General features: G+C 42.4%; 1 protein-coding gene across 1 annotated transcript in view; it reads right to left on the bottom strand.

Annotated features, from left to right (window-relative positions):
• Positions 1 to 6,461: 6,461 nt before the first annotated feature.
• Lonp2 (lon peptidase 2, peroxisomal) overlaps positions 6,462 to 13,246 on the bottom strand; it is an 87,912-nt gene continuing 81,127 nt past the window's right edge. Inside the window, exons 13-15 of the mRNA XM_048434637.3 lie at positions 10,133 to 10,340; positions 9,546 to 9,736; positions 6,462 to 6,866 (exon numbers count right to left, since the gene is read on the bottom strand). Coding sequence (XP_048290594.1) covers positions 6,645 to 6,866; positions 9,546 to 9,736; positions 10,133 to 10,340 — 621 coding nt within the window. The 3' untranslated portion in view covers positions 6,462 to 6,644. The remainder of the gene's footprint in view (positions 6,867 to 9,545; positions 9,737 to 10,132; positions 10,341 to 13,246) is intronic.

Below are 13,246 nucleotides of genomic sequence, written 5' to 3'. Positions count from 1 at the left end.
GTATGTGAAGGGTTAAATGAGACACTAGTACTTTACCCTGAAACAGTGCTTCATACAACATAAGTATCCAGCCAGTGTGGGACCCAGATTTTACCTTTAGTGTTGTGTTCCTAGTTATACTTGGGCACACAGCAGAAATCTGCCATTGATAATTTTGTATTTTCCTAGTGGTACCCCAAGCTTAGAAAGTCATTGAGAATTAATTTGCATTTCCCCCTTATCCTATATCCAATTCTGGATTATGGAGCTTGGTTCTGTTAGCCATTTTCAGTACAAGTAAGCCTTCTATTGAGTTGTCATGTGCTTATGTAGCTATATTTGGGATGAAAGGAAATAATTTAGCCACAGATTACAACCAGGTTTTTATTTGCATGAACATTTAGAAAAACAGCTTGTGTGTTTGTGTGTGTTGAGACAAGGTCTTGCTACCTTGGGTGGCCCTGAATTCTACGGCTCACCTCAGCGCCCCCCCCCCCCCCAATACTATGATGACAGTTGAATGCCACAAAGCTTGGCTGAAAAGCAACTGAGTGTATGTTTGAGGGAATGTCATTTTGCAGTTTCATTGTATTGTGCCCAGACTTTAACATCTCAAAAGGCATGGCCATTAGAAATCCATACTCTCCTCCATGAAATCAGAGCTGACTGACATTTTATTTACTAGTTAGATGCATGAGCATGTTCTTGTACACATATATTCTGAGATTGGTTCTAGATTTTACCATTTTGATAGTGTTGGGAAGGCTGGCCATGGTTCTTGCTTGTAATCTCAGGGCTTGGAGGCCAAGGCAGACGCAAGTTTTGAGGTCAACCTGCTCTACATATTGACTCAAAAATAGAAAATAATCAACCAAACAAAATTTGGACTTTTTTTTTGGTTGTTGTTATTGGTCTTAAACCTAGTGCCTCAGCAAAACTACCACCAGCAAGCATTCAGTGGCTGAATCCCTAGAAAAAACATTTTTAGTAATTTGACCACTCATTATATCTCAGCTAATGATTTTGCTCTTTAATATGTCAAGATTTTTTATTTTGCTTTTTTACATATTAGTCTGTATGTTCTTAGTATGTTTTGGCCATTAATATTTGAAAAGTCATGATACTTTTATCGATGCTCTCTGGAGAGGTTTCAATGGGACCCAGAATTGTAAACAATTTTGTTTCTCTCCCGTTTTTTGCTAATTTTAGCAAGTGAAGGCATATTTTATGTATATTCAGCAGCAGGTAAGGTTGACACATTAACATTTATTAGTTATTAAGTCTTCATATTCTTGATTCCCACAGATGAGAAATGTAGCCCTTGAGATTTGGCACACAAAAATGAACTCTTGTCTTTACATTGTTTAGAGTAGATAATTTCTATTGATGGCTTTGACCCTTTCGATGTCTTTCAGGAACTTTTTTTTGGGGGGGGGGGGTAATTGAGACAGGGTTTCTCTGTAGCTTTGGAGCCTGTCCTGGAATTCACTCTGTAGGCCAGGCTGGCCTTGAACTCACAGAGGTTCACCTGTCTCTGCCTCTTGAGTGCTGGGATTAAAGGTGTGCACCACCATTCAGCATTGTTCAGGAGTTTTATGGGTAGATATACATGATCCTCCTTGACTTTGTTCTTTTGCTTTTAAAAATACATTCCTGTTTGTGTTGCCCAGAATCAAACTAAGGCCTCTCATGCTACACCTCCATCTCTTAAGCTTGAGTTTGTCATATTGAATTAAATTCTGGGCCAGTTTAGTTGTGTATCAGTGGTTGGGGGAAGTTTACTTTTGCTTTAATTTTTTTAAACAACTTGAAAACTCACATTTATGTCGTGTGAGTATAATTTAGAAAAAGTGACAGTCATTCCTCATTTTCTGTCCTCAAAGAATTCTAGAGCTCTTCAGGAACATCTACAATGATTATAAATAAAATGTAGAAGTTTATTCAGATTCCTGAGAGGAAAATCTGGTAAGTAATCCAAATTTAAAAGTAGGCTGGAGAGCACTGGCTGCTCTTCCAAAGGACTTGGATTCAATTCCTAGCATCCTTGTGGTAGCTTACAACCGTATGTAACTCCAGTTCCAGGGAATTTCATGCCTTCTGGCCTTCATGGGCACCGGGCATGCACATGGTACTCAGATATACATACAGGTAAAACACCTGTACGCATAAAAAAAATTTGAAAAAAATACTACCTTTTTTTAAAGTTACCAAAACAACAACAAAAACACAACCAACCCAACATTGGATCAAACTAAACATACTTGGGGTCAATTTGCGACCATCTCATTAGATGGGCAAAAGTGAGATCAGAATGTAACAGTGTGCAGAGTATATTAACTTACAGGTCCTGCCACTATTTGTATGCATTATCTAAAACAACAACAACAAAAGTAATTCCAAACCAGCACTTGAGAGGCTGTAGGGGGAGGATCATAACATACTACTGCATAGGCAGGTAAGCAGCATGCCTGGCCTACTCAGCAAGACCTTGTCTCAAAAGAAAGGGTGTGGATATTGTGGAAGCTTGTGGACTGAGCAGTGTTCCATGGTGAGTGTGCAAAACACGAGAGTTCTGTCTGACTTGCTAGTTAAGCTATTTATATCATTTATCAAAGACAAATTTTTCCCAGAATTAAAATCCTTTTGATAGCTTTTTTATGGAGCCAGGTCTTGTGGTGCGACTCTACAACACTGGCTGGCTTAGAGTTTGCTCAGTAAGGCCTTGGATTCTCGGCAGTTGGCAGGGATTAAAACCATGTGCAGCTCATTTTTTTGGTAAAGAATAATCTTCATTGTAAGGCACACTACGTGTTAATACATCAAGGAGTAGAGCATTACTGTTGGACCCTAACCATCAAATCGGAGACTGACTACTTGTCATACACAGTAGAGTTTCTCCTTTGCTCTGAGCAATGCGACACACGTTATTTCATTAAGCAAAACTAGTAAATAATCCCAGATTGTCAAAATTAATACTTTTGTGTAACTTATTGTCAAGCCTCTTAATAATAATATAGTTTCCTCTGTGTAAGTTTCCTAGGGGAGACACTAAGTGCTTCTGCCTTCAGCGGTGACTGCCCAACGTGAGTTAGTTTTGGTGGGGGAGATGTGTCTTGACCTGACACATCCTCCAAAATGGCTGGTGTCAAAGGCTTGACCCTGATGATGGTGTTGAAAAGTGGATCACTGGTAACTTCTTCATCAGTGGATGTTGATGGCTGAATAGAGTGTTGGGGGAGGGATGGTTGGAGGAAGTTATGTCACTGGGAAATGTATTTTGGAAGAGTGTGTCTTGTCTTTGGATCTTCCTCTCTGGCTCTTCTGCTTCCAGCTGCCATGAGGTGAACAACTTTACTCTGGCACGCCTTCCCTTTCCACCACCGTGTTCTGCTTCAACACAAGCCCACAGCGATGGGGCATCTGTGGATGGAAACCTGAAACCATGAGCCCAAAGAAGTCTTTTTCTCAGGTATTCTGTCACAGCAATGAAAAGGGACTGTCCCTTTACCCAGTATTGGAAATTAATGGTAGCCATCACTAATGACTGTGCCCAGATGGGAAATCAATGTCCTGGAGCTCAAGCAGTGATTGTCTCTGAGTTGGGAATTGGTGCTGCAAATGAGACCCAGTTGTATCCCCTCTATTATGAAGAGGGTATGTGGTATGGCCACAAGTTGGTTTGTGTTTCAGAGTTGAAGCCGTGGCCTCAACTAAGGCCACAAATTCTAAGCAAGAATACCTCTAGTCCAGAATACAAATTGTAATTGCTATAAGAGAAGAGGAAAGAAAATCATGTTTTCAGCACATACACTGACCTGGTGGTTTTTGTTTTGTTTCTTGAGACAGGGTTTCTCCATAGCTTTGGAGCCTGTCCTGACACTTTGTAGACCAGGCTGGCCTTGAACTTTGTAGACCTGTCTCTGCCTCCTGAATGCTGGGATTAAAAGCATGCACTACTATACCCTCTGGCCAACCTGGTATTTTTTTTTTTAAAGATTCTTGTATCTTTTATATCATTCATAATGTGGTATTTTACTTATAGTCACTGATTTACCAATTGGTATTAAATATTTTATGAACAACTAAAACAGAAGGCATTTGTCCCTAAATTTGCATATAGCTTTTATTATGTGACTCAGGATCTCAGTCTTATTTGTAGTACATAGAAGAGTTCAGAGGGATGATACATGGACAGAACAATTGAAACTATACTAGAAAGTTGATAACCACGGCATTACAGCCTTGTTTGCCTTTGATACCTAAAAACTATGCATGTCTCAAATGGTGCGGCCACAGTAGAGAGGAGATGGGCTGAGGTTGAGGTGTGCTCTAGCTCAGTGTTTGGGTACTTACCCAGTATGTGCAAGTCCCACTATGGTCCCCAACGCCATGTACACAGATTGATGCATGCATGGTCAGAAAGTTGTTTGTGGCTAGTAAAGGACAGTTCTGGAGGCAGAAGTTGGAGGTCAGAGTTGGTGAACTGAAGGATGGGAGCCAGGTGCCCCTACCTCCCTCCCAGATGTCGCCTCAGTGCTAACCTGGTGGAGAAGTGTGCCTGTACAAAGTAACTAGCTCGTTTCCTGAGCCCTTTCCTATGAGAATGGAACATTCACATTTTGGGAGGGCATTCTGATCAAAGCACCACCATAGAAGTTCTACTTCTGGGCACACATCCTAAAATAATAGAAAAGCAAGGGATCTGTCCATTCCTGTTCATAGTCAACAGTCACAGAGCAGTAGAGGAGATAAACAGTGCCATATGTACACTGGCTTGTTCAGACATAAAAAGCAAGTTTGGTACAAGATAGAGATAAACTTGACAAGTTGGTGAGATGTCGGACAAGAAAAGAACAAAACTTCTTCAAAACACTTGGAATAAGGAAGAGTGGTTACCAGGTCTGCAATTGGGGGAATGAGTTGTTTGTGCTGAAAAAATCGTGGACAGTAGGAACACTGAATGTCACAGATGTCCTTGAATTAAATATTTGTAAGCAGTTACAGTGGTGGATTTTATGCAGTTTTTCTGATCAAAACCTCCTGCCTAGCAAACCAAAAAACAGTGTTATAAAAACAAAAACCATACCGTTCAATCCCAGATGGCTCCTTTCAAAAGGAAAGATGGACTGGAGAAACCACTCGCCAGTTGAGAGTGCTCGCTGCTCTTGCTGAATACCAGAATTAGTTCCCAGCACCTGTAACTCCAGCTCCAGGGATCCGACTCCCTCTTCTAGCCTCTGCAGGTGCCCATGCACGCACACACACAAAGATGGACATAAGTCTGTTTTAGAAAATGCACACATACTTCAGACAGCACAGAAGCTGCCCTGTGAAATTTCCTGTGTAGGTCAATGCTGATTTCAAGGCCCCAGAGAACCCCGAGCTTTAAAAGATGGTTGTGTTACCACCTTGGGCAGGTATGAAGCAGGGCTTGGTGGGAAGGCTCCCTGGATGGACAAGGCCAGTGGACTGTTCCTTTGCTCCTTGTGCATGATTACAGAGGTCAGTAGCTCATCAAGGGTTGTGAGTGCCCCAGCTAGTCCTGTTTCGGTTTTTCCTCCGGAGATTTTTAGCAGGCCTGAGCAGGGTTTAGGTAACTTGCAGACCCCACTCTCTCATTCAGGAAGTATCAAAACTGTATTAGCTCTTCTCATATCTTGTAATGTAAGATTCTGACTCTAGAATTAAAATTGTGTTACATTGCATTCTTGTTGAATCAGCAATAATACTGTTATTTCACACATGAGCATGTATGAAACAGGGTTCAGAAACCCAGTAAGTATAAGGGGCCTTCATCCTGGTACCTCAGACTGAGTCACAGGAGCAGACAGGCATTCCAAGTTGACAAACTTGGGATTTGGCATAAACAAGGATTCCAAGTTTAGGGATCATCTTGAAGCACACAGCTGCTCCCTTGGGCCTGTAGTTGAGATTACAGGCACCCAAAGCCATTGTGTTCCTGCAATGACTGCCAACATATGCCACTGTTCTCATTGCTGCTTCCCTCAGCCTAGGACCTGTATGGTCATATTTGGGCCTCATCCTAGACTTTTAACAAGGTCTAGAGTTTTGTCTTTGCTAGTTTCCCTTCTAAGTAATTGGGTTCCAGGATCCAATAAAGTCTACACGGGTCTCCAGAGTTAAGAGTATGTGTCAAGTGTTGTTATTTTGAGATAGGGTCTCCCTATGTAGTCCTGGCTGCCTTGGAACTTGGTGTGTAGACCAAGCTGGCCTTGAATGTCAAGAGACCCACCTGCTTCTGCCTCCCGAGTACCTGTGCCACCACACTTGACTCACCCAATTATCAAACATATCAGACATGTCAGAGGGATTCCTGGATCTCTATTCCACATCCTTGAGTAGGATTCAGGTCTATAGTGGGCCTGAGGGTTGACATTTCTAGCATGTTCCTTGTTCTGCGACCACAGAGAACCTCTGTTCTGTATCTTTTCCAGGGACACCAATCCCACTGAAGACCACACTTCTAGTTTTAATTCTTTATTAAACCAATATTTCTGTAATAAACATCAACAGCTACTTGAACAGACTCATTGCTATCTTGATTATGTCCACAAATTGGGGATATTTTGCTTACTCTTACTGGTGCCTAAAACCAGCCTTGCCGGGACCTCTTGGCACCTCATAATTCCAGCTGATGTTGGGACCTAAAGTTTGCTGTCAATGAGACCAGGCCTGGTCTTGACAGTGAAGCCACCATCAAAAGCTGCATTTAGAACTTCATCCAGGCAGCTTGCTGTGACAAAACTTAGATCCTGTCTGATGTTGCTTGGGATTTCTTCAAGGTCTTTCTCATTCCTCTGTGGAATTATGATCTGCTTCAGCCCTGCTCGGTGTGCAGCGAGTACTTTGTCTTTAATTCCACCCACCTGCCAGGCGAGAGAAGACAGCCGTCAAGGGTTATGGTCTGCAAGTGGACCTGCTTCTCACTGAGCTTGGGTATTCAGCCAATTCCCATTTGGTTATGGTATGATCTGAGCTGGGATGCCAGTAAAAAAGCTAATGGTAGTCTATTTTAAAAAAATGTTTGTGTTGCTTCCATTTTTAAATATTTTAATGAGAAAATCTGAAATTATGATGGCTATCTATGGATGCCTGTGAGTGTGTGAGCGTGTGTGTGAGTGTGTGTGTGTGATTGCGATTGCAACCTTGTATTTAGGTTGATTCTGTAACAGTATTACATTAGCTTGGTTATACTATTCCTATCTGGAAGAAAGGATTTTGGAAATTTTTACCATAAAGAAATGACAAATGGAAGAAATAAATATGTTGCTGTAAATGATACATAATGTGTACATGTACATCATTTGTTACACAGTTCTGTTTTTATAAAATAAAAATTTTAAAGTTAAATGAACTGCTCAGTTGTGTTACAAGATTATTGTCTTCATTACCACAAAGCAAAGGCCTTTGTGCCATCTAAAAATGAGAACACTCCAAACTAGCTCTGGTTGTTTTTTGTTGCTTCGTGACAAAAATCCCTGTTGATTACCCTGGTCTTAACTCACAGAGATCTGTCTGCCTCTGTTCCCAGCTCCCAAGTGCTGGGATTAAAGGCATGTGCCACCAGGGCTGGCCCCTCTTGTGATTTAAAAACAAACAAAAAGCTATTCCTACAATGAATGGTTCCTTCACAAGAGATGGAGTCTGATCCCCCTTCCCTCTGATGGAAGTGATGCTATGTGAATTTCAGTGCTGAGGCATAAAAAGAAAGCTGCTGCCCGGATTGATAGGTTGGATCTCTTGCCCTAGAAGTAGCAAGGTATCATGTTTGAGGTTATCTACACAGACTGGGAAAACCCACAGGTGAGGGCTTGGGCCTCCTATGCATCATACAGAAAGAAGCAGGTTCTCCTGCTCCCTAAATTCTCCGAGCTTCAGCCTAACTGGCTAGCTTTAGGCTGTCCTACACAGCTGTCACCCTGGCCCAGACTGCGCTTTTCTGGAGTGCCTTCAGGGAAAATTCTGAGACAGACTGAGTCCTTCCACTTGCACTGGATTGAGAGCAAGAACAAGACACTGTATGTAACACTGTTGCACTGTGTATCCAGTGGTTCTCAGTGGCTGAGGACTCTTTCCATTCCAGGATATACTCTGCTATTTCTTTTACTCTTTGTTGTAGTCCATCTTCCTGTTTGCTGGAACTCTTGCCGGATGCTGGATATGTCAGACTGACTATACTGTATATTATTTCCCTAGTCATTCTCTAACGACACTCCATCCAAAAAATTTCTTTTTATTTTATTTATTATTTATTTATTTTTGGTTTTTCAAGACAGGGTTTCTCTGTAGTTTTGGAGCCTATCCTGGAACTAACTCTGTAAACCAGGCTGGCCTCAAACTCACAGAGATCCTCCTGCCTCTGCCTCCCAAGTGCAAAAGACTCCTTTTTATTTCAGCCTTAGTAAGTTGTTGCTTTGTTTCTTTGTGTTTTTTTTTTTTAATTCTACCACTTTTCTTCATGGTCCTTGCATGGTTGAGTGAAAATAAGGAGTAAAATTGGGGGCTAAGCAAGTCCTCTGCTATTGGGCCCTATCTCTGGCTCTTTTTCACTCTGAGGTAGGGTCTCACTAAGTTGCCTATGCTGCTTCAGTCTTCCTGAGTTGCTGGGGTTTTAGGTGTGCCTGACCCCTTAAATGATCTTAACTGGCAATCCTATAATCTACTTTCATTCATATTTTGCAGAGTAAAGAACATTAGCTCTTTTCTCTCTCTCTCTCTCTCTCTCTCTCTCTCTCTCTCTCTCTCTCTCTCTCTCTCTCTCTCGCTATGGATCTGTCAGTCTGTTGTAGACAAGTCCTGGCACCTAGTCACTGGAAGTCCTAATACTTGAGTCCTGTGTATTTAGCCACAGCATTTGTTTAGACAGATTCGGATATGCACTGGAACCTAAGACCCACAGATACAGCCTTTTAAAAATGTTTTTGTTTGGTTTGCTTGTTTTTCGAGACAGGGTTTCTCTATGTGACAACCCTGGCTGTCCTGTAACTCACTCTGTAGACCAGGCTGGCATCAAACTCACAGAGCATCCCAAGTGCTGGGATTAAAGGTGTGTGCCACCACCGCCTCTCAGGCCTTTTGAAATGTAACAGACAACTTTAATTCCATTCCCATTTTTATGCTGGTAGTTTTGCTATAAATCTTGCCAATTACAGTAACCTAAGATTTCTGCAAGGTGCTAGGATGTCTCAAATGAACTTCAAGAAGTGTGGGATGAGCTCAAAAGCAACAACCTGACTTTATATACATGCAAGTCACTTTTAACTGTTAAGAGAGAGATTGCAGATGTTCAGGTAAGGTACTGATCTTCCTACCAACCATGCTAATATTTCCCTCCTTAAATCTTTTTAGATGACAAGGGAACATGGGAGAGATAGGTTTTCTTTTACTTGACCCAAAGTTTAAAATAAAAATTAGTTACAGGCACTAAATTTTTAACACCTATTTTAAACCAAAGTGTTTACAGAAAGAAGGCAAACTATTATTCATGAAAGTTTAAAAATAATTTGAGTAAAAATTACAAGAATATAAAAGCTTTCTATACTTACTGGAAGAACAAGCCCTCTCAGAGTAATTTCCCCAGTCATGGCTACATCTGAACGCACCAGCCGCCCACTGAAAAGTGAGGCGAGACAAGTTACTATGGTAACACCAGCAGATGGTCCATCTTTTGTGACAGCTCCAGCTGGGAAGTGCAGATGGATGTCTGTGTTGTCAAGAAGATCAAAACTTCCAAAAGCTTTAAAAAGGAAAAAGGGAATTTTAATGTAGAGAAATTAAACCTATTTTTTTTCTCTGAATAAAATCAAACACAAAATGGATGTTTTGTGTAAATGGACCCTTCAAAAATATTAATGGATAGTGTACTTAGAGTGAGGTCTGGATGGAAAGATTCATTCTACTCTAAGTATGATTTAAAACAAACCATTGCTCGTTTCTAGCTCAGGCACTAAGCCAAACAGCTCTAACACGGTCACTAGAGTCTCCGTAGGCGTTCAGAAGCCAAGCACTGGACGTTACTGAGTGGGTCACCTTTGTCACACAATGTAAGACAAGCTTCCTTGATCAAGCTTCCTTGATCATGACCCAGGGCCCTCATTCCCAGCTGTGTCCCCACTGTGGCTGGGTCATGTACCATTAGTCAGGTGATACTTCTTCGCATTGCTTCGAAGCCAGCTGATGGCAAGATGGGCAGACTCCTTCATGACGTCCCCGAGCTGGCCAGTCAGTGTTAGCTGGCCTTCACCATCCATCCGACTTGCCTCCACAAACATGATTTTGCCACCCAAGGGAGTCCATGCTAATCCTATTGCCACTCCAGGTTGACTCAAACGCTCAGATACCTTGAAGGATGCAAACCAATCAATTGTGTCAACATGGAGAAATGATTTCCAGAGCATTTAATCATACTGTCCTCTAAGACTCGCTTTTCCAGAGCAAACTTAAGCACTAACCCTCTGAGAACTTACTACCTGACATTATTTTGAGATACCCTCTCACTTTGTGGCTGTCTGCCACAAGAGATACATACACTTCTTATTTAGTATTTGCCAGATGCAGTATAGCCCCAGAACACGGGTGAGGAACTGACTTCCAAGAGCTGGGTCCAATTATATATGCCTTGATTTTCAGGAAACAGTTGCTTTATCAGTGTATCTTTATTGGACTGTACATCTCTACATATCCAAAGCCTGACTGGATTTTCAGTATGTGAGCTTGCTTCAGGGAGCTGCAGCAGCTCTCCCAGGCTTTCTGTAGCGACTGCAGAAACACTGCCACTCCTTGGTGATCCCCTACACTCGGGGCCTGGGACAGCCCTGTGCGGCCTGGCTGCAGTGTAAGTGGAACAAGCTGCTTAGCTGGGTGATAAGCTATAGGTTAACACATCCCAGATATGAAAATGCAAAGTAACAGTTGAAAGACAGCAATGCACTCCAGTCTCCGGACTGCCCATTCTGTTGTGTGGTCTGTGCCAGAGGAAATAAGAGGAAATAAGTACAGTATGTCACCAAGTATCAATCCAGTGTGCGGCTTCTCCACCGTCAGGTGCTGTGTCACTATGGCTCTGCTAGAAGGCCGGGTGCCCACACCCAGCCTTTCTCTAGCAGGTGTGTGCAGTGGAAACGGTGGCATCAGGGAAGTCACTGGGGAGTCAACTTACTGTAAGAGCTAACTCTGACCTTTCACTTCACAGGTAGGCAGCAGGTTTAGCTACCCTTGGATACCAGCCCAGCTCAACCACAGTCAGTTCCCTCTAGCACTGGCACCTGCTCTGTGCTATATTTAATTGAGAAAGATGGAAAAGATAGGCCAGTGCTGTTTAAGAATAAAAAAACCAGATGATAAAACTGTTCATGACTTTAAAAACACTAGTACAGGGTCAGTTTTCTTATTCTTTTTATTGCATGGCTTCTTTCCAGGGCTGGATGAACTAATCCTAAAGTATAGTCTTCAGAATGCAAAGTTATGTTTAATGCAATAAGCCATTTTTTTAAAAAAAATTGATTTTTTAATACCTGTGTGTATTTTTTAAAGATTTATTTATTTATTATGTATACAGTGTTCTGCCTGCATGTATGCCTGTAGGCCGGAAGAGGGTATCAGATCTCCTAACAGATGGCTGTGAGCCATCATGTGGTTGCTGGGAATTGAACTCAGGACCTCTGGAAGGGCAATCAGTGCTCTTAACCTCTGAGCCATCTCTCCAGCCCCTGTCAATCATATTCTTACAGTTGAATCCTCAAAACTATTAACCATGTTGCTTCTTGAAACCAGGCAAGATGGGGAGACAGCTCAGCAGTCAAGATCACTTAGTGGTCTTGTAGAGGATCCAGGTTTAGCTACTAACACTTACATGGCAGCTCATAGCCAACTGCCTGTTAACTCCAGTTTCAGGGGATCCCATTCCCTCTTCAGGCCTCCATGGGCACCAAGGATGCAAGTGGTACATAGTCATACATTCAGGTAAAACATCCATACACATAAAACTGAAAAAGAAAGAAACCAGGCTGGGAAGATGATGTAATAGGTAAAAGAGCTTGCTCTGTAAATCTGATGACCTGAGTTCAATCCCAGGCTCAAGTGAAAAGCCAAGTACTTAATTCCAGCATTCCTATGGCAATTGGAGGTAGAGATGGAGACTCATCTGGAAGGCTGCACATCAGTTAGCCTGATATAGGTAGCGTCAAAACCAAGAAGGACCCTACCTCAAAACCAATGTGGGAAGGCAGGTGTCCTCTCATGGCATGAAAGTGGACATGTGCACATATTCACACACACACACACACACACTTTTTTTTTTTAACACCATCTGCTGGATAATCTTGGTATCCTGGGCAGGAGACTGGGAGACTGTGAACTGGAAGGATGGATGTGGCCAGGCTGAAAGGATCAGACCCACAGTAGGCGGAGACCCACAGTAGGTGGAGAGTAGTGACGACCTGAATGACACACACAAGCAGGAGAATGAAGTGATGATCAAATGGAGGATCTCTGTGGCCAAGGGTAGTACAATTATCCAAGGGAAGATCCTGCCATTCTTAGACATGGGGTCCTGAGGTTTTGTGTCCTCATATAAAACTCAACAATCAAGCACAAAGGGAGTCCAAACATCTCTTAAATGCAAGCTTAGCCCTTGGCCCTTTTACAAAGCAAGTTGTGGTTTATAACATTTCTTAAGAAGTGACTCAACAAAAACAATTCTCAAACCCTGTTTATGCAGCGGCACAAACCTGTTAGCCTCCCATTATTACTACTGATTGTGGGGTCACCAGTTCTCTCCACTAAGAAAGGCGGACCCCTGCGGTCTAGACTGTTTTCTAGAGTTGGAGAGATGGCTTGATATCAAACCTGATGTCCTGAGTTTGATCCCTAGAAGAATCCATATGGTGGAAGGAGAGAACTGGCTCCCAAAATCTGTCCCCTGACCTCTGCATGCATACTGTGACATGTGCCTGTGAACACATGAACACACACAAACCTTTTAAGAACGTTTTTCTCGCTGGGCAGTGGTGGCGCATACCTTTAATCCTAGCACTCAGGAGGCAGAGGCAGGGGGATCTCTGTGACTCTGAGGTCAGTCTGGTCTACACAGCAGTTCCAAGACAGCTAGGGCTACACAGACAAACCCTGACTCAAAAAACAAAACAAACAAAGAATGTTTTTATCACTATGTGTCAAAGTAGAATAAAAGTGTCTCAAGTTCAGCGCCTTGTGCCTGTTAGGTAAGCAGTGTACCACTGAACTCTAA

The sequence above is a fragment of the Myodes glareolus genome, chromosome 22, assembly GCF_982192425.1.
Source record: "Myodes glareolus chromosome 22, mMyoGla1.1, whole genome shotgun sequence".
Lineage (NCBI taxonomy): Eukaryota > Metazoa > Chordata > Mammalia > Rodentia > Cricetidae > Myodes > Myodes glareolus.
Note: the sequence above shows the minus strand (reverse complement) of the source record. Positions and strands in the feature narration are given on the sequence as shown.